This window comes from Cygnus olor, chromosome 4 (assembly GCF_009769625.2).
Source record: "Cygnus olor isolate bCygOlo1 chromosome 4, bCygOlo1.pri.v2, whole genome shotgun sequence".
NCBI lineage: Eukaryota > Metazoa > Chordata > Aves > Anseriformes > Anatidae > Cygnus > Cygnus olor.
Window position 1 is genome coordinate 64,863,438 of NC_049172.1, and position 26,505 is coordinate 64,889,942.

Below are 26,505 nucleotides of genomic sequence, written 5' to 3' on the forward strand. Positions count from 1 at the left end.
TAGTCTTCAAGGAAGGCAGTCACTTCCCACTACTGCCCCCATCATGCTATTAGCAGCCTGAACTGTCTACATTAAGAGACATCGACATGTCTCCGTCTTTTCATTCTCATTAAAGAAACCCTTTCCAGATGTCTGAGATGATCCTTGCAAGCGGCCCATTTTATTACAAGAGAATTGCATAAATTGAGCTGCCTCGCAGCATCTTTCCATTCTCACATATTTGCATTACTACAGTCTGCATTTCTACTACAAATGTATCTGCTGACATAAACATAGATTCATATGTTGGCGAACATTTATGCACAGCATATACGTACACAGGCATTGTATAGGAGGTTTTCATCCAAGGCAATTTAATGAATCCGGTAAACTCAAAGTCTATCCCATAAGCTGTGCTGCTGGCATTCAGCCTGCTATGCCTTCTCCAATCCTAGAGAGTCAGAGCACAGCTGAAATGGGATTTGGAAATGGAGAGAAATCTGAAATTCAGCCCGGTATTTGTAGTCACAGACCAAACCGCCGGGGTCACAGTCCAAAAGGCCTGCAGGCCTGACACAGCGCGGTGGTGGAGCTGTGACAGAGCACGAGGACACCTCAGGCCTGCGGGGATGCACCCGCGGCCGGCAGCAGAAGGGTATTTCATACAAACAGGCTGAAGGGGACCTGGACTTACACAATTTTGAGTAATTCTGGAAGTCATGGGAGAAACAGACTACCTACCCCATGCACCCATCTGTCACCTGCACGTACAGAGGCCACGCAGGGGTACAATGTGCCTGACAAAAGATTTCCATGAACGACAAGAGGAGAGAAGCCTCTTACCTCCTCGGGCCTGCTCAGGGCATGTCCCTCGGGTCCCGTGATTCCCATCTCCAGGATGCGTTTTTGTTCCTGGAACAAAACAGATAAATACTGACAACCTTGCCAGGACAAGACTCTTGTACCAGTTAGCCCCCAGCAGGCTAACAGCCGTGCTTTCTGACCGTCCCTTTTCTGTTAGTGCAAATGCAGCTGTGTAAGCCTGCTGAAGTCTCTGTCTTCCAGAAAGTCCTATCTGACACCAAGACACCAGCCTAGGGAACAGGCTTCAACCAATATTTTAAATAGTAATTATGAATATTTCCATCCTGCAATTCTTTCTTTACTCCCAGAAGTTCCTTTCTGTCTGCAACCTATGAAGTGCTGTTATCTTCATTAAAGTTTTAGCATTGCTGACACTTCATCAAATAAAGTCTTGCCTTTGTCACTGGGCTTTCTGTTACACTTTTTTTCCTACAGAGGGAATCACTAAGATTATGCTTCCACGAAAGTAAAAAAGTGCACTCCAGTTGTGAGGGCACTGTGTCCACACCAAAAAGCCTTGCTTAGGACCAATGGGGGTTTGTCATTAAAAATCTGTGCTACCAAGCTTTGGTGCAATTAGGTCAATTTTTTTAAATAGAAAAGGAGCTTCGCTTTTCTTTAATTTAAGACCAAGCAGTGGTATTGGAATAAAGCTCCCTTGTTGTAGAAAGTGTTATTCAGCCACTTCTGATCTGAGTTTGGTACAGGTCTGCTAAGAGAGCAGATATGGGAACAGAGCTGCTAATGTCCCTCAAACCCTGGCCTGCTGTGCCCACAGGTAACGAGCAGAGTGCAACAACTGTAATGTCTCTGACACAAACAAATGTCCCCAAGAGACAAGCATAGAGTTACCGAACATACTTTACTATTTCATCTAATAAATATTTGATCCCAGGTCCCCAGGGGTGCAAAGCTCACACATTACCAATATACTTGAGCAAAACCTAAGTTAATATTCACGTATACTTTTGCCTTCTCTGCAATCAAAGCTGATTAATAGGAATGTATTAATTCAACTGTGTAATAAAGATTATTTTGGTTGGAAAATCATAATGTTTCATAGATATTCTTAAAAGCAGATGTTCTAAATCATTAATGCAACAGTTCTAAACACTGAGTTAAAGACTTCAGATAATTAAAATACAATAAAAAATAAACAGTTGCATCCATATAATACAAAAAAATAGCAAGACAGCAAAATAGGATCCATTTGCATCTTGAAGGAAGTCATAAAATCAGATCATATAAATTTTTTCACTGTAAGAGGATTTGATAGTGCTAGTATGATAGAGTATTTGTTTGATAAGATCAAATTTTTATTTCCACATGAGATAGTCCTGCAAAACACCTCTGCACCCAGCTTTCTTTTCACCATCCAAATAATCCTTCTAAATAAAAACATAAGGACCAGATTGATTTTATAAGACATGGCAATGCTGGGGAAATACGTTGATGTATAACATAATTCACTTTTCTTTACTGCTTCCTCTTTTCCTAATGTTTCTTTCCTGTATGCTCATATTCCATAGCTGTATGTTAAAGCTGATCAAAGAAAAAGCTAACAAACAGATTTTTATCAAAAATGCAATTCCACAAGTGTACATTGATTTTAATGGAGCACATATCAAAACATCATGGGTGCCATTTGATTTGTTTCCGTTTGCCATTCATACAGTAATACTGAGTTATGTTTATTATTATTGATTTTGCTTCCACTGGACATTTACTGTCATGCTAAAACTATAAATTATATACATTGGTAGTTTTAAATCATGCTAGTCTTCATGGAAAATCAGCATTGTTTTTCTCTTGAATCCAAATGACAGTTTTCACTTGGTTTTAATGGGAGAAAGATACAGCTGTGCTGTATGTGCCTGCTGACTCCTCACTAGTATCTTTGGAGTCCACTGGTTATTTTGGCCAAACTTGACCTAGGGAAAGAAGGCTGTTAAAGGCAGTAAGTTCGTACCACATAGGTAAAAGACAGAAATCCCACTGAGGGGAAAACAACAAAATAAACCCTTATGGGCAAGAGTGCTTATACGCTCACAGTCATTCAAACATTCACTTAAGAGCCTCCCTTATGCATGAGACAACAAGCATGTGGCTTCCCGAGTGTAGAGCTCAAAGACAACTTGTTTTCAGCTATTGTTATTGTAATTTCCCTGTCAGCTCTGTTGCTTAGTCTTTAGCTGATAAACCAGCAGATAAAGAGCTGAGCAGATAAATCAGTCAGCTCACTCGGAGCCTCACAGATACCTGAGGTGCTCTACACACATAAAAGGGACCAGAGGAGTGAGACATCTCTGCTACAGCCTTAAAATATTCATCTGTCCCAGATATATGCACTCATAACGATACCCAGTCAGACCTCCCCATTCTGTTTTATAGGGGAATCCTCTCCTCAGAAGGACCAGTGAGAGATTTACTATTGACTACTGTCCTTGGGATACCTCTTTCGATCTGCTTCTATTGCACAGATCACGCTTTAGTGTGAGGATAATCCCTACTTGGGAGACCTTACCTGCAAAGAGGTCACTGGGGATCTGGGACTTTTTAATGGAACACATTGAATTTGATTCCACTTTTCTGGTTCTGGGAGGTGTCTTTAAAAAAGATGACTTATACTTCAATGCACAGTTTTTAAATGTTTGAAGATCATTGTGGATTCTTATACTCAAACCTCAGAGATCTATAAGAATATTCTCAAAAAAAATAGTTCTGAGAGCTTTACCACCTGCTCTAAATTCACTATAATATTTATGCTGATAGTTGCAACAAGAGACATTCGCATAAAGTTTCACGCATCCACTTTCTGTCCCCCAAATCTCTGAGTAAGGCTTTAGGTTGTTCTGCTTCACTTGTGTCTGCTGGATTCAGAAGAGATCTTGTTTCCTTCTGTCCCCCTCACCAGTCCCCATTTGCAGCCAAGGCAAGGAGCTGTCTGGATCACAGCTATACCTCACAGATGTTCTGCCAAAGCATGCAGAAGGGCCTCCATCCTCTCATGCCAGGGTTTACACCAGCAGTGCATAAGGCATCAGGCTCAATAAATGTGCTTACTAGCTAGTTCCCTTTTTTCCTACCTATACTCAGACTGGAGGGCCTTTTACTTCCCATCTCTTGTGTGAATCTTCTCACAAAGTGAAGCAAAAATCACAGTTCACTCACCTGAGCTATCAAGTCTCCATTTTCAGCATGCACCAGGATCACAGCCCCAAGACTTTTTAGAAAGGTGAAGGCTTCATAGAGCTGCAGGTGGTACAAAGAAGGAAATACCGCTGAATAAGGAAAACACATTCACACTCAGAACTCTGTTCAGATTGCTTTTACTGAAATTTTCTGATATTATACTTACTGAAATCGTAGTTCCCTTTTCAACAGGTATTGAGCTAATGTATTCTTTGCATAAATCAGACTTAAGTAACACAGTAACACATTTTTCAAACACAGATCAAATACCAAAGACGAGGTTTCTTCAGTGCCCGCTTTCTCTCTACATCACTTCAGCTAGTATTAAACGGGGCAGAATACATAGCTTGCAACATGCGCATTTGCACAGGGTAACAAGCATTAGTCCAGCTGCACATTTAACATTTTGAAGCACTTCTGGTAATTCCAACCAGGACATGAAGCTGGTGTGCACTGCCTCCCAGAGAATATATATGTATTATTTTGTCTAAAATTGCAATTAAAACCACATGTATTGGAGGTGTAGCATCAGTTATTTAAGAGACTGAGAGCTATAGCTCTAGGAATCAGTACAATTTAAACATTTTCTCAACTGAATAAGCAAACATTATTATTACTAACAGATGCCATTGTCCATTTATAATGACCTGATACTTTTGAATGGGAAAGCTGAAGAGGGTGGAATCTGTAATGAGCACTGGAGAAACAAGCTCATTGTTATCTCCAGCCCTAATGAGAAAAGGCCATCTCCCCCAAACAGCAACACTGTTTAGCTGTTTGCAGCAACTGAGAAACTCTTGAAATCTCAGAACTGTCACTGCCTCATGTGTTTCACCATTTTCTCCCTCTCTGACATAGAGTTCTTGAAAGGCAAAGTAAAGTGGAGGGCAAAATCTTGGGCAGTGTTGAGCAGTTACAATGTCAGGGAAACCAAATAATCCCTGCAGAAGTTGAAAGTCATACACTCTATGGAACACATTCAGATTTTCACCACCTCTCAGCACTGGCCCTTCAGAGAGAAAAACTCCTCAGCTGCAAATTCTCATCAGTGCCACTCAGACCACTGGAAATGTTCCTCTGGGATTCAATCTTAGCAGCTCCCCAACTGACAGGAGGGAGATCACAGAAGAAAAGACAGATCACAGCAATGAGAAACATTCAGAGCAATACCTGGCTGTCAGACATTTGGTAGAGATCTTTGTAGGCCATGTAGACTTGAAAAGAGTTAACACCTGTTCAAGACAAAATGCAAAAGCGTTGTCAGGTTAAGTGGATTCTTAAATTGTATTTGAACAAAACCAATCAGGAAAAACAGATCATACATTATTCATAAGGAATTTCACCAATGAATGACAGAAATAAAGCAGGACTCCACAGCTGTCTTACAGCTACTATGACCAGAAGCCTAAATCCCCTCTTTTCAGAGGGAATTTGCTGGATTCTGTGGATTGCAGTGTTCAGCCCTGGAGCAACCCAGCCACCACTGCAGATGAGATTGTTTGGAGCCAAATCACAGACAAATGACAGTGGCTAAAACAAGTATGTAAAGTATGTAAAGTTAAAACAAAAACAAACAAAAACAACAACAAACCTTGCAAAGTTTTAGGTTCTGGGAATTGCCAGGGTTTTTTTTTTTAAGGTTTCTTTAACTAATCAGGAAAGCATTTCAATTTGACCTGAAACCGTGCTTTTAAACAGAAAAACTTCCAGTTATGCTTCCCCAAAGTGCTGAAGAGCTAGCTGTAGGAATGGTGTCGGAACTAACATACTGGCTTGCTTTTTCTTGATCCTACTGCCCAAAGCACCCAGCTGAGCTGATACCAGACCCAGAATCAAAGCCTGAAATCAGCTACAAAGGGCAGCTTGCCATACATCTCCCTCCACATTCCAAAGACGGAAGGATTTATGTTGGCAGCAATACAGAACCATGAAGGATGACACCACCAAATTTTAGAAATCAGTAAGAAATGCTAGTGTTGAGCGTTGGTGGCCAAGTATCAACTGTACTCACACCACTACGTTTTGCTATTTGTTTCAAAGATTTGCACAGAGGGATTACACAGCTTCATGTTTTAAGGGAATGGGAATTCCAGACATCTTCTGTTGATATCTTCTGTACGTATGAATTTATATTAGTTATAAACTTGCGTTACTCTTTAGTCTACTGACAACATCCCCAGCTTGGTACAGGGACTGATCTCAGTTTTCTAGCTTCAAAGAAAAGTAAATTCCAAGCTAAGCCATGTATGCTGCATTTCAAAACAGCTGTCAGGAAAACTGTGCTTCCTGTGGCAGAAGGAAATAAGAAAGAGAACTGTGCATACTATTCACATTGGTTATGCTGAACGAATAAGGCTCCCTGATGAAGATACACCTTCTTCATGGGTCTAGACGTGCACAGCTATATCCTCAACCAGAGGGTTTGGTTGCTCACAGTCATGCACAGGGCTTGCTTATTCACAATTATAAGGCTAAAATACCCTGGGATACACAGAGGATAAAACCTTGAAATGATCCCTGGTATTATGTCTTCCTGCTAAGGCCAGGCAGCTCAGGATAAATACGAAGGGGGAGCTGGCCCCTCCTCACTGACTGCCAACCTGAGCAAATCCACCCTGAACCATGGAGCCCCCTCAGCTGGTGAGTCTATCTTTGTTTCTGTTTCTCAGGATCCCATAAAACATACATGGGCTTTACTAATTGTAATGCCTCAGCCTGTTCCATATTATACAGTTTCAATGCAGTCAGTATGTCCCAGCTTTAAAATCTTGAAGTTTAACTATGTTTTCCCTGAGACCAATGCTTACAGCCTCACACCTGCAGTCCTGTCTACCCTCTGACTGACTACAGCAGCGTTCAGCACATCCGCCCAACCAGCCTTTGACGAAAGCTCTGTTTTCTCTTCACAATCCCCCACAGTGTCTTAGATGTTAGCTGCACCTGGGAGCCACCTTTCTGCACGGGTGACCAATATCAAAGCTAGTCCAAGCCACGCAGACTAGCCCTAGTGACAGCTTGTGACTGAATCCTCTTGTATGCATTTCTCTGTAAGCAAAGAGCTAGGTGACCTATTGCTCTCCCTTATCCACTGAGATCTAGCCAAAGGTAATTCATTTAATCACAGCCCTGCAGGAGGTAAGGCAGTTTTCTCTAGGTATTATGGTTGGAAGACATGCATTGCCCAAGTATCAAAAATTCTCTTCCAATTTCTTTTAGGCCCTTTTCTGACCTTGGAAACATGACGATGAGTTTTGCTCCCACTCAAGGTAATGTTGTCCCTGAACTCCATATGAGAGTAGAAAGCATCTCAGAAGGGACCCTGTTGTGGGACCTTGAGCCTGCTCCCTTTCTGACAGCTCCCGCAGTGCAGAAGCAGAGGTTGCAGAAGCAGAGGTCACTGATGTAAACCAAAAACCACATCAGATACACACAAAATGAAAGGGCACTTCACAGGCTGCCTTTACTGCTAACAGGAAAGATAGCTTAAACCATCCAATCTTGCAAAGACAGTGCCTTTGCAAGATAACCATAGTAAAATAACACCAATTTACATACACAGATATCCAGCTTGAGATTTTTTGCCCAATGCCTAGGTCTGGTGCCTTGATCTTCTCACTGGGAATATGTGGCTTTTTAAAAGACCTAGTTCACTGCATATTTAACTTCATGTTTAACATTTGTTGCATACTATACTCTTTCCCATATCATGCGTAGATGCTTGTTCTCACACCAAGAGTGCTCAACAGAATCCTCTGCAAATTTCAAACAATTTTTTAACAGTGAAAAAGAACAGTAGTTAAAGGAATCATCAAGGCCTCTGTCAACACAGTTCAGGCTGTTGTTCCTTTACATACATTAGAGAATCACAGTCACAAATTAGCTGCTGAACTGCTACAAGTCTGATTCTTTACAAATCCACATTTGGCTCTAAAAACCTCCAGGCCCATCCAAAGCCTGTGTCTCTTTAAATTATCTTTGTATTGATTTAAAACTGATTAATTAGTAAATTATACCTCATGACAGGGCACCTCATCAGCAGCTCCTGTTACTCATATGAGCCAAGATCGTATTAGGTGCACAGAGCACTGAAATGTGATTAACTGAGCCCTGCTCCTTGCCTAACTCACCCACCAGACAATCAGCTGAGAACAAATTCAACCCGGATTCTCAGATGATGAAAACCAGTGTCACTCCATTCACATCAAGTCTATTTGCACCAGCTGGCTCAAATGTTTCCAATTATCAGCAAATATTAACTGTTAATTTGAAATATTTCCTATTGTGCTCATGCTTTCATACTCTCCCATACCTTGTGCCTCCTCGCACATGAGAGTAATTCTCATTGACTAACTGAGCCATATTGCAGCATCCATGAGAACAAAGGTGACCTCCTAGTGCTGCTGCAACCAAAGAGGCCACCAAGGGCCACATCATACATCCCACTTCAGGAACCAATCAACTGATTCCTGCTTCCCCTGAAAATTGAAGGCAGGTCAGAGGTATATTGAAAATTCACTTTTCCACAGTCGGAAAAAACTGTTAACCCAACTGTCTGCACCAGGCTTTTAACGTAAGCCCCAGGCACATGTGAGAGTGTGGAGCTGTCCGTAATCCATGTGTTCTGGAAAATAACACCCACCCTTTGAAACAAGGCACAGTACACTTGCCTGATGGTCAGCTAATGCACAGCAGTGTATCCATGTTAACACTGATAACAGGGAAACAGCACCATCAGTGTCAACAGATGTCATCACCTTGTAAAAATCACCTATATATATATAAAGACCTATGTAAGACCAGTAGCAGTTTGTCTAAATTATGTGTAATCTTGCTGATTGAAGAGTTTTGTTGCCTAAACACTGGTTATACAGCACATGTTCAGCTACCACGCTGCGATACAGAATAAATTCCTCTATGTGACTTCACCTCCACAGTAACTCAGTGAACAACTGCTCACTCAAAAAAACAGGATTTTGCTTAAATTTTCTACTTTGATGGTATATTTCTACATGAAGAGAATTTTTCAAATCTAAGTCATCACTAGCACTACACCAGACAAATATGCATATATGTACTAAGACTTCCTAACAAAAAGGTTGTTCTGATTTACTTAAGAAAATATTTTTTATATTTTCAGAAAAGATTTCCCTAATTAATATCCATACATTTGCAAAGAAAATATCAAGTGAAAAACATTTGAAAAAATATGCTTCTGGACAGAAAATCCACACTGTTAGGCAGGAACTAGACCAAAACTTACTTTCTGAAGGCTCGATTTAATTGCCCGCACATAGGCATATGGTGCTACCAAGATGCCTGCCATATAGGACACTTCCAAACTCAAGTGGCAGGTGTGGAAGAGGATTTATGAGCTGTTTTATCTGTCCTAGTCCCGAATGGTAGCTGGAGTCCGGATAGGGTAACCTACAGTATCTCACATGACAGTAGACCTGTTAATTGAACTGTATCCTGAATTTAGATTCCTAAATTAGTGACCTAGATTTTGTGAGTCCTGATACAAATCATTTTCCAGTAACTTCAGGGAAAGCCACTGGAGACCAAACACTTGAGAAAATCAGGACGCTTTTTCATTATTAGATACCTAACTTTAGGCTCTCTTTTCTTCAATAATTTGAACCTATTTTAAAAACATAGCCACGTTTTATAAAATTTCTAGCAGAAGTAAAGTATCTCAGACAACTGCTGAGGAATTAGCAACAGCCTGTGATGTAAATTTCTCAGACACATATGCTGACCTGGCCTTTCATATTTGGGGTTGATTTGATGAAGCTAAATGGACAGGTTCCAGTCTAGTAAAAATCTGAACTCAATGTCTCATTCTCTCCATTCATGAAATAAGATGACTGATGATTACTTTAAATGCTGCTCTCTGAATTTTCTCTTAAAATAAAGTCTCATTATGCAATGTCTGAGCCTACTTCCACATGTAAAAGCAAGTGTAAAATGGTATGTTAGTGTCTGATAACATACATGGTCCATTTTACAAAGCAGCAAAAGCAGCAAGGGAATACAAAAAGTTCAAGGTAGGGCACAATCTTGGACAGCATATCCAGCACCTGTGTATTTCTTTTCTAGACGATGTATTCTTTAACATCATTCATTTCACCTCTGTATGACATTTCACATTTCAATAAAAACAAAAATACTGTTTGTTTTCACTCACTAACCTTTATCTTGCACCAGTACTTCCAACTCTTCTCGAATTCCATCATACCAGCTAGTGATATCCACATGGAGAGAATAATCACAACAAGATTTGGTGTCAGCTGCCTCGTGCCACTTCTCAAAGGAGGTCAGTAAACTCGATCCAGGTTCGGGAAGCACATGGTCAACTGAAAAAGAGATTCAGTGTCTGTTACCCAGACTACACACTGCTCAGATTTCCTTAGTTCCTGTAATTAACCTTCAAGAATCTTGGCCAAAACAGCAGCCTTTGTGTCAGTTTGTGTGGAGACAGTAACTTTGGGATGTTAGCCAGATCCTGTTGTATCAGGCATCACAGACTTTGTGGATAGTCTACACTAAAAGTGAGTTTTTTTTGGCAAGCTGCTTGGTGCAGCAATAGATGCACAGTGGGAGACCCAAACATCTCACCATTTAGGGCATATTTATCTTTCCATTTACAGTTTTCTGAGAGTCTTAAGGTTCTGGACTTAGCTGTATTCATTGTCTGGTGTGTCCATTTCTATGTATTTCACAGTTAGCATTATTAACCAGTCCATCATAGTCATTGAATTGGCTCACTCTGCCTTACCAACGGATCACTGAAGATGCTGAATGCTTTCTCAGCAGTCAGAATTGGAAATACGGCCAAATATTTGAACAGAGAGGATGTAGAGCACAAAAAGATCAGCCACACTACATGGCAGATTGAATATGCTGTAACAACACATCTTCACTGTCTTAAGATTTCTGCATCTGATAATGTCACAAAGTCAAATGACATAAAATAAGAACATGACTATATATACTTATCCTTTTGAAGAGCTAGGTCAAAAGAATGTATGGAAACAAAAATGTGCTTACTGATGGCATATGTAAACCTAATGTATCACAGGAAACTTGAATAGAAGAACATACACTGAAAAAATTGCTAACAAAAGTAATGAACAGCAGTGTATTTTGTGCTTATTGCCAGACATCCTTTCAGCTGATATTTGCTTCTGAACATAGGTAATAGATAACACCACTCATCAAAAGTAGCTACATCTCAATTCAGAGGGAGCAAACCTCTACCCCAGAGGGGCAGCTCCTCTGCACAAAGAAGCTAAGACAATTTGTCACCTGAACAACTGCCTCTCAAAGTCTAGTGAAGGGTCAAACTGCTACTGGTAGGAGAGAGATAAATCTTTTCCTGCCATATAGTCCACGGAGGAAGGGTATTTAAAAATTAGAAACTCTTCTCCCTTTCACCAAGGATTCCAGGACATTTCCAGTGAGGACTTCTTCAACTCTTTGTTCCACATCCAAGTTCAGAAATAAGCATCTCGTTATTTCCAAAGCCCCTGAAATGTCACTAGGTGGAAACAACAGATTTTTGCCAGATTTTCTATATCATATAGCTATGGCATTAACTACATTGTTTTTAAAAAAATAAAAAAAATGTATATTATCCCTTATGCTTGTTCTGTATTTCAGAGGGAAATCCAAGAGACAGTTCCCTATGCTGCTGTTTCTTTCTGAGTGTAGGTTCATTTTCAGACCAGCCCCAGGTCACAGTGCTCAATGAATTCCCAACATAGTGCCCAGAAATGTGAAGATTCACTGGAAAAGATCTCAGAGTATCAGTATGGAGCCTCCTGTAGCTATCCCCACCAATGATACGTGGTCTTCAACTTGGGGTGGGAAGAATTAGCATTGCCAATACTCACTGATCATGGTGGTGCCCCCTGCTAGTGCTGCTTTTGTGCCTTGATAGAAGTCATCAACAGCAGTCATTCCTTGGTAGGGCTTTTGTAGGTAAGTGTTGACATCTATTCCGCCAGGAATAACCATACGCCCATTAGCCTCTATGGTCTTGACTCCTCCAGGTACAATCAGATTCTCTCCTATTTGCCTAGGCAGCAAAGAAAGGCAGTATTATTTTACTTAAACAAAGAACCAAAGGGGACAGAAGCTATTTGAGGCACATAGTGGAGAGAAACCTAGGGACCATACAAGAGACAGAAAGAACTGAGACCCCAAAGGAAAGGAGAAATTCAAACACCTGCTCTGGCTGCTGTGCACTGCCCTGGCAGAACAAAGCATCCCTGAGAGCCTGTGCAGCTGGGCCACGTGCTCTTATTGCTTATCTTATTGCTCTAGCAGCCAATAAGGAAGCTGTAATGCACCAGCATTAAAAAATGATTTTTTAAATTATTATTATTATTTATATATGATTCAGGGTGAGACTTAAGTGTCCTATCTTTCAACAAGGACAGATATCTGGGGTTAACTTTCTCTTGGAGGCTCCAATATTTTACATTAAGTTCTTAAATGAAAATGGAAAAACATAGATCAAATATGACAGTAAGCTGGAATTGTAAATATACAGCAGAAGCAAAAGGTGTATCAGAAAGGAATCATAATTACTTTGTAATCAAGCAATGCAAATTTACCCTTAAACAACATCTAAATGTGCTAAGATATAGAAATACACATTTGAGAGTCAAACAACTCTAGTCTACCAAGTCACATATTCTTCATCCTCCCACAATTAAAGCTTAGTGAAACATTCTGCACAACTGTGTGGAAACAATGTCAATTACCTGCTGCCATCTTTCCCCTTTTAGTTCTTCAAAACAGGATTGTTTTCACTATTAAAAGTATTAATCTGTCCCCAGGTTGATATCAAGCAAATTCTAGATACTTAAAATACTTTCAGTGTTCATGGACATAACTGTAAGTAAATTAACCTTTAGCTTTTCAAGTCACGTTATGTTTTCATAAGTCTATTTTGTATGATTCCAAACAGGAAAATGTACTGTTCTGTGTGGGAGCCATGTCTCTGCACTGTTATCTGTAATCTATCTGGGCTTAGAGATAACTATAACATAGTTTAAGTTCAATTGTTTATCTCATATTGCTGACACACAGTCCCTGTCCTAATTTCCTTTTGTCTGGGATAAAATAACGTTTACCCACAGCTAAACAAACACCCCAGACATCTGTGCTGCTCAATCTGTTTCTCTCATATGAAAATGCAACTCCCACCTATGGAACAAAACACAGCACCTGATTAACAGCCAATCACAAGTTAGAACAGAAAACGAATATAACTGTTAATTAAAGCCAGTGGGGGGGGGCGGGACAAAAAAAAAACAGGGTAATTATTCAAATTGGAATTTGGCCAAACCACCAGAGTTAATAAAAAAAAAAGTATTGACCTCTTGGGGCTATTTATACCCTATGCAAAAATGTCACCTCCAGCAGCTAGGTTCCCCAGTGCTGTGGGTTTTGGCTGGAGAGAAGCAGAGCCATTCCGTGAGCAAACTCCCCAGCAGCAGCCGGAGCTGTGGTCTCAATTGCTCAGTGCTAAACAAATCCAAAAGTGCTTAGCTTGTGAGAGTTGGTAATATCACAGCTTGAAGCCCGCTGAAGCAACCCCACGTCTGATGTCTAATACTCATAAACACATAAAGCACTGGGAGCATGCTGTAACCTGTTTACAGCTGGGAGGAGTGCTGATGATACCATGACAAACACGGAATCGATATGCGGAAGCAGCCCAGCACATCAAATTGCACAAACGTGTTGCAAGAAGCTTCTCTACTGTCAAAATTTGAATTGCAAAGGCATACCGTAAGGCACTCCAACCCATGAGCAGATTGGGAGCTTATATAAAGTTATGTAGACCCACGGATAATAATGGCGTGGCACCAATTTTTGTTAGTGGAATCCATTCCCAAAATTTTAATCAGAACAATCCTCAAGTATTGTACAGTGCTTGTGTGGCTACAAAACTTGGAAGTGGAAAAAAAATTACTCTGACCAATCTCACTTAAAAATGTTTACGCTGGAATTGCACTCCAAGGACTACCACACCTTCTAAAAATAACATTATTAAAGCAAACCTATGCAAAAATATAAAAGCAATTCACTTTTTTTTTTTTTCCCCACAACCAATATCTACCAGTTCCCTATTCAAGAGGACACACATCCTAACAAAGCAAAAGGGTGCTAAGTATGAAGTTTTTTGATGACTCATTGCTCATTATTTTCCATGTACCATCAAGTATCAGCTTATTTGGCAATAGCCGAAGTCACCTGAAGTGACATGGAACCAAATAGCCTTTGTGGATGATGCTGTGCTATCACCTGCCGGGATCCTGTCTCATCTCTTGCCCTGCCTTCAAGATTAAGGCTCGGAGAAGCCTCATCTTCACTGGCATCCAAGGTTATTTTTACTCTGACTGACTCAAACACAGAGTAGGATAATGTGACAGGATTCCTGAATTGCTAACTCGTTAATACTAACTGTATGTTAATAAGAATGGGGTTCAGTTACTTGTGGGTGAAAAAATACAATAGCACAGATAACTCTATTCTAGGCACTGCATAAATGATTGAGCTGCTTTTCTGATGCACCAGCAACTTAGCAAACTAGAAAACTCAGACTGATGGATTGATGCAGTCTATAATCTTCAACTGAGCAAACTGGCACATTCTGTCATATGCAGGCTGATTTAAACACAAGGGAAACATCAGGCTTCCAACTCTTCGTAAGCTTAACTTGAGAAAGCTGGAAAACTCCCCCAGTAATGGAGTTATTTCAGTCATTATCAAGCCCAGGTCTCTTTTAGACACCTCAGGCTCCCTCTAGCTTGGCTTGTCGTCTGTCCAGCTCTGGTCCCCAGCCACCCATCCTGCACACTTGGTAGTCCCCACCCGCCAGGAGTGACCCAAAACCTTCCTTTCGCAGGGATGGAGCAGAGGACAGCAAACAGCAGACAGTGTGACCTACTGCTTCACACCGAGACCAAGGCTCATTTCCTTATGTGGATGAGAAAGACAGGATACATGTAGGCAAAATACATTATTTATGTAATAACAGTAATTTAAATTACTAAATATCTAAATTACTATTTAGATAATGAAGAATAGTCTCTCAGCTGCTATTTGAGTGTGAATTTCACTCAAAAATTCATGGCTTAAATTACAGCTGGAAAAAATGCACATGTACCAGTGCTCCCTTGTAGCAAGGGAGCCAGTTTGAGCCTTGATAGATTGGAAAAAGCATCTACCATCCTCCAAACTATAGATAATCTTCAAATGCATTCAAGTTTAAGTGTACATGCCTCTCTGCAGAACAATTTGCAGGTACACAGGCCTAAAAAGACCCTACTCTATTTCATTAGACTGCAAGAGAAACGCAACCCTCTATCTTCTAATCAGTTTCCACTGCAGAACAGTAAAACAAACCCCAATCTTTTATATCCCAGCAAAGCCATCAAACTATTGCCTATTTGGAGCTCAGTGGTTTAGTGTCCATTCCATTTTGTGGAAAGAATTCTGTGTTAACAGTAGGATCTGCAGCCGGAGGGTTAGGACACAACTGAAATGTGGCTGCCTGAGGTTCAAGATCCAGCTCCAAAGGATCTTGAGCAACACTGAACAACTATGTTAACCATTTAGACACAATGGGCAGTTTCAGCTGGAGAAACTGAAAAAGACCAATCCCAGAAAATACAGCACTTTCCTGGGCTGCAGAGTTTATCATCTGAACAGAGCTAAGAGCCAAGCCCCTCTCGCATCAGGCTGCGCTCACAAATTAGCAGCTGAGTGTTTCAGAGCAGGACTTCTTGCAGCTTGCACAGAAAAATGTCAGGTCACCTAAACTCGGGACACCAGTCTTGACTCAGGATGTTGAACAGCAAATTTGCTCCCTCTGGGAAAGATAAAGGAGTTTTAAAAATTAAGGTATCATCCATACATTCATTATTAATCCCAGCTATCTTCAGCAGCTGGGATACATTGCAGAGGTACAGATTTCAGAGGGAGTCTATGTACTTAACAAAGGGCTGCTAAATGGCAGGGCAGCTGAAAACTTGGCATTGCTAACCTTCCTAAGGAGTACCACTGCGTTTCTGGAATCGAGGCCAAAAATTCACAGCAGTTTCAGACTCAGCATCTCATGCACTTAGTTGCTGAATCAGTTCTGATGCTCACAAGTATTAACAGAAAACGTGCGTCTGAACAAACAAAAGCAGAAAAAAAATCAACTAAAATATCTATCATAGAGTACAACTTGATTAATTGTTGCTCTTAAAAAAAAAAAAGGTATGTGTTCAAAATTTTGTGCCTTCTCTACTTATAACAACAGGTTCATTTTGTTTCTTCTGCAATGCATATTACACTATATCTGGAAAAGCAGAGTGAAATACTAAAAAGGAAACCATACAGTCCATGGATAAAAGTGTTCCAAATTTTTTCTGTTAAAAAAACCTGAATCATGAATAATGTAAGTAGGCACAAATATGTAAAGGAGCAGATTTTTAATCTGATGATATCTTCTCAAGAAAAGGAGCTCTGGAAACAAGTATGTAACTAATTATTTACCATATAGCCATAATAAAACTTCTGTGCAATAAATTTTAGCCTCTGGAGACCAAACTTGTTAGATCAAAAAGGAGAATGTTTAGCAGTCAAGAAAAAGGTTTTAATCCTTGTATACATTATAGTGCTTATAAACATACATAATTCAGCAAAGTTATCCTTCATCCCCACTAAGTCAAGCTGTGACCAGTAGAGCTACATGATATCTCTGTTACTGTTTACTGGGCTTTCAGTAATACCTATTTACATTCAGCTAAGAATACTTTCCCAGTTTCTATATTATATATCATAATAAGTCTGTAGGATTCTCTTTCTAACTGTGTGAAGATTTAAGATCAAATAGTTTTTCTAAGCAAGAAGAGGGACATATGAGAAATATATAACACTGTTGTACAAACAGAATGTGCTATACTTCAGCATTAACCAACAGCAGGACTGAGAAGGAGTTAGTCCCTCTCAGCATTGCATAACACTGATATTTCTGTGCTGCACAATACCGTACAGCATGTCTGTATTTGCCCTGATTAGATTTGGGGGAAAAAATGCTGTAATAACCCTCCTGCTATACATGGACTCAAAAAATATTCAATGCATTGACCATTACTTCTTCCTTTGAGAGATCCTATGTCTTTGCCTCAGTTTGACTGTTTTGGAAGAAGCTAGAACTGAACTGCTCGAAGAGCAAAGATCCTCTACTAACAATAAAGGTATTTTCTACTTATTGAATCCTAGCAAGGATAAAATGGCAGAATTTCATTATTTAGCACTCCTCTACAATGACCCCACATCTAGAGATAACCAAGATGCTGTTTGCAAGATGTCTGGTCAACACAATCAAGAAATCACATTAGTCTATACTAATAGGCATGCAAAAAAAGTTCAATGTTTAAAAAACCAACTTTATAAGTCCATCTTCCAGGTATATGTCTGCATAGAAGGAGTGGTCATCATTGATAATTCTTCCACCTTTAATGAGTAGTCGGTCACTCTGGGGGGAAAAAAGGAAGAAATGTGGGTTTGTTCAAAATAGTAAACATAACAACAGATTGATGATACCAAATAGGCTTATACTATATGCAAAGCCATTAACATCAAAACACTCACCCTAAGTATAGATCTATACCATAGATTCAGGGGGGTACATAGGCAGTAGAAGAGAAAGACTTAGTTTCTCTGAGTGCTTATGACTGACTTTTGGGACATTAGGCCTCACGATGGTCACACAGTTTTACCCTCAAAGCAGAAAACATAGAAACACTTGAAATCCTGCTCCATCCCCTTTTTACCACTACCTTACATTAAGGAGGCCAAAAAGGAATGCGAACCCTGGAGACCAAACTGCCCAACACTGTACATTAGCTCAAATGGGATTCTTAGCACCCCTGGAAGAGTGACAGAGCTTCAAACGGGTAGAGACAAGATGGGAAGAGGCTGCACAGCCCACAGCTTGTGCTTCCTGTACTGTGTTACAGAGGTGCAGCAGAAAAAACAGTTTCTAGTTGGCTGTTTCTGCATGGAGACTGAGGGCATGACCAAGGAATTGCTGTCTGTCGGCTCATGATTCCTGCAGGTACGTGCCAAACATTGTTACAAGTTAGGTGGCTGGGGGCAGTCTGCACTGGGGCTCCCCAGGCTGTGTATCAGTCCCTGAGTGCAGTCTCCAAAGTTAGGTTTACCTAAAATAGCACGTGGTACATCGGGAACAGACCAACCTAAATGATTCTGTGATTCTATATCAAGTCTGCTGGGACACTGCTCACAACCATCATCTGTTTTCATTTTTCTCTATTCAAACGGTTACACTCTGTTCTCAAAAAAACCCACAGATTTTACAGAAAAAAATTTTTACCACGTTATATTCCCCAGAACCAATATTTGAATTCCCCCACTGAAGAAGTCATACTGGAAACGCCAGCACCCTACCACCTACCCAGAGACAAGGAAAGGCTGCAACTTCAGTGCATGATACTTTTGAAAGGCATTTGCCAAGTGACAGTGAATGCTGCAGTCTGAACCTTCTTTTCCCATTCATATATAAATAGGCCGTTTATTATAAATTAATTTCTTGGCTCACCAAACAGTAACCCACAATCTCCATTTTGTCCATGCTTTATTACTTCTCACTCCAGACTCAGTTCACGGTTTAATTACAGGATGACTCACACATATAAACCACGTGTGTCTCAAGTTCCCAGTTTAGAAAACAACTGAACAAGCTGATATGCCTTCTCGTCTATAAAACTAGGGCAACAACCGAGAGCTCCTAAAAAAAAATATTGATAAAAAAATGCTAAGTCAGAATTAGGGTTGTTGTAACAACCTTTCTTCAATGCAACTTCATAGTTACAGGCATAACGTTGAATATTTACTATTGAGCTTGTACTTGAATGTTTTGTAGGTTTGAAGCCTATGTACCCCTCTGTATCATTCTAGAAAAGCAAGAACAGAGAAAGTAGCCATCATTTATAGACATTTTAAATACAGTGCATGACAAAAGAGTACATATACAGAAAGTTTGAGACTCCTCTCCATGTGCTGAAGCAGTCAGATGACCTTGGGGGGGAAATCAAGGTCCAAAACTGCACTGAAATACATCCCCGGGATCTGCCTCACATGTTGGCACCCTTCCACTGAGGCACAGAGACAAGTGCAAGTCCTCATTCTGCAAGTTGCCAGACCAGGCTCCATGTTTTCTCCCCAGCCTCTCTACTGTCACTTATAATTGTAGCATTTGTGAATCAGCAGCCTGAAAGGTAATGAATTTTGTCATGTGCTGGCAGTAGCATCTCCTCACCATGATGATGAACTGCACTGCCCACTGACCTGCAGAGACCACCATCTTGTGAGCTCTTTCTAAGCTCATTCAATTGCCTTCCTACACATTAATACTGTCCTGCCACAAAGAGGCAAGAGCTCATTGACACCGGCAGGGAATGCTCCCGGAGCACCGCATCTGCCACAGATGATGAGTTAAATCTGCATGCTCATCAAGATGTTCTACTCTTTTTTTTTTCTTTTTTTTTTTTTTTTTTTACACTTAGGAGAAGATGCATAATACATAGAAACAAATGTAGCAGGCTGAGAAAATAAAACAGACTAAAATAAAACAAAGCACAACCCCAGAAGAATAACTGTATACATAAGGATTTTATATGCTTTTATATATATATGTATGTGGCAAAACAACATATTAGAAGAATCTGAAACCAAAAAGGATACAAATCTAGTTTCAAGAAAGCACTCAATTATGTGTCACCCATTACATTAAGTCTCACTTACAGTTTATAAAGGATTACTGAATGTTTAGCTATAAAGTCAGCATTTCAGAGGGTCTAAGAAATTCTGGTGAAGAAAGCAATCTGCACTTTACAGAGGCTTTCAATGTTTAAATTCTTGACATCTTCCTGCTCAAAAGAAAATACAAACCTCCCAAAACTGTTGAAAAAGAAAGCAGCATCTAAGCTGGCCTGTGGCTAAGACTGTGCCCAGCCAGGAACAGGAAGCCATGGGATGGAGATGAGGCTGCCAAATTCCCCACAAATTTTGATGCTCCCCACTGCTCCCCAAGTCTGCCAAGCTACCAGGGACACAAGCTACCAGGCAGGTGTCCATGGAGCCGTGCCCAGCTTTCATCAGGACTGATCAATGCGGAAACATCCCTGACATACATTTGATCCCAGTGAATCAGCAAATTCTGATGAAAAGGGTTTTGTTGGCACTTTTCCCAACCGCTCAAAACCATAAGTGCGTCTGTAGGACGTGTTACAGATCGCAACAAGCCAGGAGCGAAGCTGGGTACATTTACACAGACGGTGCTCACGGGCACAAGCAAATCAGGTTGGGTTTGGGTGCTGCACAGACATCTCAGCAGCACGCTGTGCCCCCGTACTCCCTGCGGGGACCAGCAGTGGCTCATCTCCAGCCTGAACAGCAGTACCAAATGCCTGTGTGCACCTGTCCTTGCTGATGCACTTCCATGACCATGCTGGAAAAATGATACAAGCATAACTGGCTAATAGGGAGGTGTGGGTTCATGCTTACAAGCAATTTGTGAAATTGTTGATGAAGTAAGCTTTGGTTGACATGTGAATAATCAGAGCCCATCACAGCCTAAGCTTTGGGCACAGGCATGACCCTGGCCAAAACACAAAGGGATGCTGCACCCCTACTCTGCTGTGATGCCCACTGGTGCCAGGATGCTTCCTGCGCTGTTCCAGGTCACTGGTACTTGCTGCAGTGAGATCCTGGACAGAAATCTGGGCACACAGGGACTGAGAAGTAGGTTAGCCTTTATTCCCCAGCATAAAGGCTGGCTGTGTGTGGTCGGGGGCCATTTACTCTTTACCAGGGGCCTGATGTCAGGCAGGCTGCTTGCAATTTTCCTTATCAAGTGCCAAACATCCAGAAAAACTAGTGACCAAAGTCCTCTTCTTCCTGTTAACACTCCAGACTGGAGGACAGCCACGGTCTGCTGTGCCCTTGGGAAAGCAGGGGGAGGGAGGAGTGACCCAAAACTCATGAATTAATCATGCAGCACTGGCCCATATTTCCCCTTCCCAGCTGTAAATCCCTCAAGGCAGGCCATTTTCTTTGCCTAGCTCTCAGATGTACCCTCAGCCACTGGGGTGACCTTCAGATGCTCTCACAATACAAACAGCAGCGCGCTCATTACTCAACCCAGGCAGTGACAGCAGTATAAACCTTTATATCGGACAGACAGCAGGGACACAGCAAAACAGAGAGGAGGAATTACAACGAGCATAAAAACTGAGCAATTCACCGGGTGCCAAGACTCAAGGCAATAAAAACCCTGCGCTCATTGACATGGGAGGTGTGGATTCATGCAATTGCTCAGCATTTAGCGGGAGGATTGGAGTCGAGGTGGCTCTCCAGCCATCACTGCAGCATCGATGCGGCAGCACCAACGCGGAGCTGTTCGCTTCCGGGTTTTGGGGCTGGGCATGAGACAGCATCAGCTCAGCAAGGAAACGATGCGTGTCTTGTGCATCCCCACAGCTCCATTTTACAAGCGCTCCAGCACTGCACAGCTCGGCTTGCTGCTCAGTACGATACAGCCATTCCTATCGTTCACAGCTCTCCACCTCCCAACCCTGCACGCTGCGTTCCCGGTGATTTTTTTGCTAATCTCAGGCTAGCTTTTCCTGCTTAATCTGGCAGCAAAGCCACCGATCTTAGCCAGTGACATGACAGCAATTTTCACGGCAGCAGAAGGAGATGCTACAACCTCAGCATCGTTTGCTGCAGGAGGAGGGGCTGTCTGCCCACACACAAGGCTTTTGCTCAGTTACAACTATTGTTTGCTTTACAGCAAGAGCAACATGAAACATCTGTAAACTGGTGACAATTTGTACAGATTGCCTGTTTTGATTTTTTTTAAGTCAGTTTGTCTTAGCTCTTCGTGAAATATATCCATATTTTCACATTCTCAATGGTTAAGAGCCAGCAGAGACAAACAGGGTCTGAATCAACCTGCCAGATGATCCTGATGATGAACCCCACGCTGTGGTCCTGAATTTTGCAGAGGGCCCTGCACAATTACAAGGGAAGTCAAATTCCTTCGGTCAGTAAATCACTCAACTCCGAAAAATTTGAAAATACGATCCCAATGTTAGATTACAATGCTGGAGGAAGATCAACTGCAAAGAAATTTAAAATTATCCTTTTTTTTTTTTTTTCATTCACCTACTGCACTTAAGCCACATAAATTTAAAATTATTACACACAAAAATCTTCAAAAAAAACGTGCAATTCTCAATCTACTTCTAGAACTACTGAAAAACACGGCAACAGAAGAAATAAATCTGCCATTGTCTGATATAAGATTCATTAAACAAACGTAATTTCAACCTGGTGTATCATGCCACAGTACAATGCAGCACAAGCTATAGTAAAACACACACTTCTCTGCAACATCAATATCCATTGTACTGCACTTGCACACACCTTTCAGAGAAAAACCACACCTACACAGCACAAGATGGAGCTTGAAGGGGAAAAAAAAGGCAAGAAAGAATCTAACATTATCTATTCTAGACATATGAAAACGTTCAAAGAAATTTTGAAGTGATATTTTAACCAAATAGCAGCATCTGTCCAGACTGCAACTCTGATATATGCTATTATATTTTTGCTTCTCTTTCACAAACGGAATGTCTATGTATTAAACCTCCAGCTCTAAATCAAGCAAGTAATGCCTTTTTAATTATTTAGTTTGCTTTACAATTTAACTACAACGAAATTCATGTGACATACCCAGAAAATGGGTCTCAGCACCGCTTCATGTTTAGATTTGGAGTTTTACAATTGCTGCATTGCAGCCGTTGCCAACTGAAGAGGTCTTTGCAACACTTTTAGCCCAAATTTTCCAGTCCTACAGAAGGAGAAAACACTCAGCAGTAATTTCACCCTTTGCATAATTCTAAGGACTTACTAGAATATACCATTGTCCTCAGATCTCCACAGCAACAATGGGCGTATTCTCTAAAATCCAGATTAGTTCACAGCCCTGAAGATGAGTAAGGATTTTATGCTAAATAGCAGTTAGAGAACAGGTGAACTTCTAAATCCACCTCCATTTCCAGTTCTCCGCCTGTAAGTACGTGGTTTAAAAGACATCAAGTTAAACATAACAGACATAAGAATGCATTAAGCTATGTTATCACACATGCAGCCGAGGCATTCCTCTTTACTTTTTCAGCATTTGAGAGGTAGAATCCTTTGTTACCAAGACTGTAAAAGGACCACTGAGAGTTAAAAAGGCACATCCTCATTTTAAGAGGTAAAGTTCAAAATCCCCAGGCTGATGTTTGTGTTCTCCTTGGCTATCAAAATCTCAATGTGAATATTTGGGAGGGAGCAGTGCCTCAAAAGCAAAACTTCCACTGGCAGACAATGGAGGGAAATATTCAGAGCTCTTCTGTACTTCCATGCATCCATTCTTGCAGTTATTTTCCATAATAAATGAGAGATTTAAAAGATATTTGGCTGTCTATTTTCAGAGCTGCTCAGACTCAGAACCGGTTGTGACACAACACAGTTCAGTTACCTCGGTTCTACCAAAGTACTTACAAATAAGGAACATTTTTTAATTTAATGGCAAAGGAAGAAAGACATCCTCCCCAGGAGGAATGCTTGTTTAAAATCCTTTCATAAGGATCAAAGAGCTGTAAATGGGATTTCATGAAGTACTGTCTGCTTATAGAAGATCTGCTTTTAATCAGCACTACCCTCCCTCTTGAATTTTATGTCTAGGTTACACTCCATAGGAAGTAATTTTTAGCTAGGGTGAGCCCTGAATCAACCGAGGGAATTCCTTGTAAATCTCTGTATCCTTGAGGCATCGTTTCTGCTAGGCTACTAATGGAGAATCCTGCTTTTAAGGTCCTTTTCTTAGTAAACACGCCCTGGTATATGGCAATTCATTTAGGAAGGATTATGTTGATTGTAGTAATGCTGTATCTTGGTCTGTAGCCAATGTATTCATTCATCTTTATTCATTTAAAAGATATAATGTTCTTTTGTTTCTCCTTTGGAGACAGAGCTTTTTATTCATCTAGCAATTTCAGTCCTTAATCACACAGTCTAAAAGGACTACTCCTACGGCTCAAACTCCATGGGGATTTCTTTGCTGTAAATGTCATCTTTGCTTTGCTTTTTGGACAGAAACACAACAGACATCTTACTGATGACAAAGTTCATTGGCATCAGCAGGAGTTTCACCTAAGTATGGGCTGGAGGGTTAAAGCCGTTGCATCATGCATCATAAGACACATCTCTTGGGTTACACACCGGTTATGTCAATTAGAGCTGATAGCAAAATCTCAGCAAGCCATTCACATGAAAGGTTAAATCTGGGAAAAAAATAACAGCAATTCAGCACGGCTTCCTACTACGTGCCACTGAATTAAAATCAGTTTTATTTATGTTCTGGTCAGAAACCTGCACCAGGTTGCCAGGACACATCAGCCTTGGCACCAGTCAGGGGCACTACACACAATCAAAATCTGGCTGAGACCATAAGGAACCCCTTCTCTGGCAGAGGAGGTGGAAACAAGAGAAACAGAAGAAGAGAATATATCCTTGAATATGGTGTTAGCAATGGTGGTTCATGATCAACTAAATGCAGTGCATGCACACGCATATTGTTTGCATGTAGACATGTGCCAGCCACAGCAATTCATGACACCTCCCTCAGTATGAGCACTGGTCCAGGAACAACTCTTCCACAGTCTTACAGCTCTAAGCACTGAGCCAGCCACAAATAAGGTGGGTGAGAGTCATCATCTTTATTTGTGTCCTCGCTATTACACTCAGAAGATTATAGAGTGTAGATTTTACTGAAAACTGTGGGGATATTTATTACTCGATAGAAATATAAGCAAGAGCTGTGGCTTTAAGCCTCATCAGGACACTTACTACAGGTTGAAACTTCATCTGGTTACAAGCACAGTAACAGAAGAGGAAAACTAATCCTGAAGTATCTCTGTCCCAAGGTACAATGCTGCCATCTTTACATGTATCAAGATTAGAAAACTACAAATTATTTTGCTGCTTCTCTCTGTTCCACCTCTCTCACACCTGCAAAAGCAGCAAGAAATGTATCCCAACTAGGCCGCACATTGCCTGAGTGCCTGACAGGCCTGTGGGCTCTTCTAGCTCCCAACGCTGCAAAGGAAAATGAGGTTCCTCCCTTCACCGTATGTATAAACTTGCTTATGAAAGAAGCAGAAAGCAGATCCCTCATGCGTCAGGAAAGTGGTTCACTGCCAGTGGTGGCTCTTGGCACTTGTTGTTGAGGAAGTCTAAGATTCCCTCTCACCACCTCACCGTATCAGCTGTTTTCCCAGACAGCAACTGCTCATCTTCCAAAGCCATGTGGCTTCCAGCAAAAGGCAGCTCAGCTCCCCATGGTAGCACCAGCTCTGACACTGAAAACCCTCATGTGCACAGCTGAGGGCACTGACTGACAAACTTGCTGTGGCAGTTTGAGGAACCACTGCCTCAAACTGTTCTTCCTGTCCCTCTGCCAAAGGTTTCAGTCTCCACAGAAGATGATGATTGAAAGACAGGTCACCAAAAAGACCTACTGTGAATAAGTCAGTAGATGGAAGTGGCTGAAGCAAGGGTTTACTCTCCTGTAGAAAAAGGAAAGATGACGACTTACCACAGAATCATAGAAATAGTGGTTGGAAGTCCAATGACTTCTACCCAACCAACTAAAGCGTCTCCAGGGCTGCCAAATTCAAGATCAGTATAACAGACAGTGTGAATTCACAAATGTTGACAGCAGACAGGCAAACTGAGAGCATCCAAGCCTATCAGAAAGCTACTGATAGAAAAAAATATAACTTTGGGTATTAAGCAAATATACAAGAGTTAGAATGGACCTGGAAGTCCCAGGCCCAGGTGTTTTTAAAGCAGCATAAAAAGTGCTGTCTAAGTCAGTCTAGAACTTGCACCAACACCAGAATAATAATGTGAGAATTTTTTCCTATGCCAAGCTCTTTGCAGTGGCTTTTCAAACACTTTTGGCAAGACATACACCCATCTGCAGCTTCATACTTTTAAACAAAGGTGGCTGGGAAAACAGCATGGCCAGGGGAGACATGGAATAGATCCATACCCAGACCAGGACCAAAGATTCCCCATTCCAGGCACTCACCATGCCTTGCACCTCTAGGAGGTGTCACCCCTGGTGTCAAAGATGAATCAGCTCCAGGCTGCTACTCTCTCACACCAGAACACCCTACATTACCCCAGCACTACGCCCAGGCTCAACACAAGTTACCCGTCTTGACCCTCAGCAGCCAGCCTGAGACCAGTCTCACAACAGAGAAGTCCAGATATATTTTGTCTGGATTTGTCTCCCTCAGAGCATTCTGTCGCGTGCAGCTG

At 41.2% G+C, this 26,505-nt stretch overlaps 1 protein-coding gene across 2 annotated transcripts in view; it reads right to left on the minus strand.

Moving 5' to 3' along the window:
• The window catches only part of CRMP1 (collapsin response mediator protein 1), a 49,706-nt gene that overhangs the window by 16,013 nt on the left and 7,188 nt on the right, over positions 1 to 26,505 (minus strand). For both annotated transcript variants that reach the window (XM_040556055.1, XM_040556056.1), the window contains exons 2-7: positions 17,490 to 17,578; positions 11,928 to 12,112; positions 10,224 to 10,388; positions 5,206 to 5,267; positions 4,015 to 4,095; positions 823 to 891 (exon numbers count right to left, since the gene is read on the minus strand). In XM_040556055.1, the coding sequence (XP_040411989.1) occupies positions 823 to 891; positions 4,015 to 4,095; positions 5,206 to 5,267; positions 10,224 to 10,388; positions 11,928 to 12,112; positions 17,490 to 17,578 (651 nt within the window). The remainder of the gene's footprint in view (positions 1 to 822; positions 892 to 4,014; positions 4,096 to 5,205; positions 5,268 to 10,223; positions 10,389 to 11,927; positions 12,113 to 17,489; positions 17,579 to 26,505) is intronic.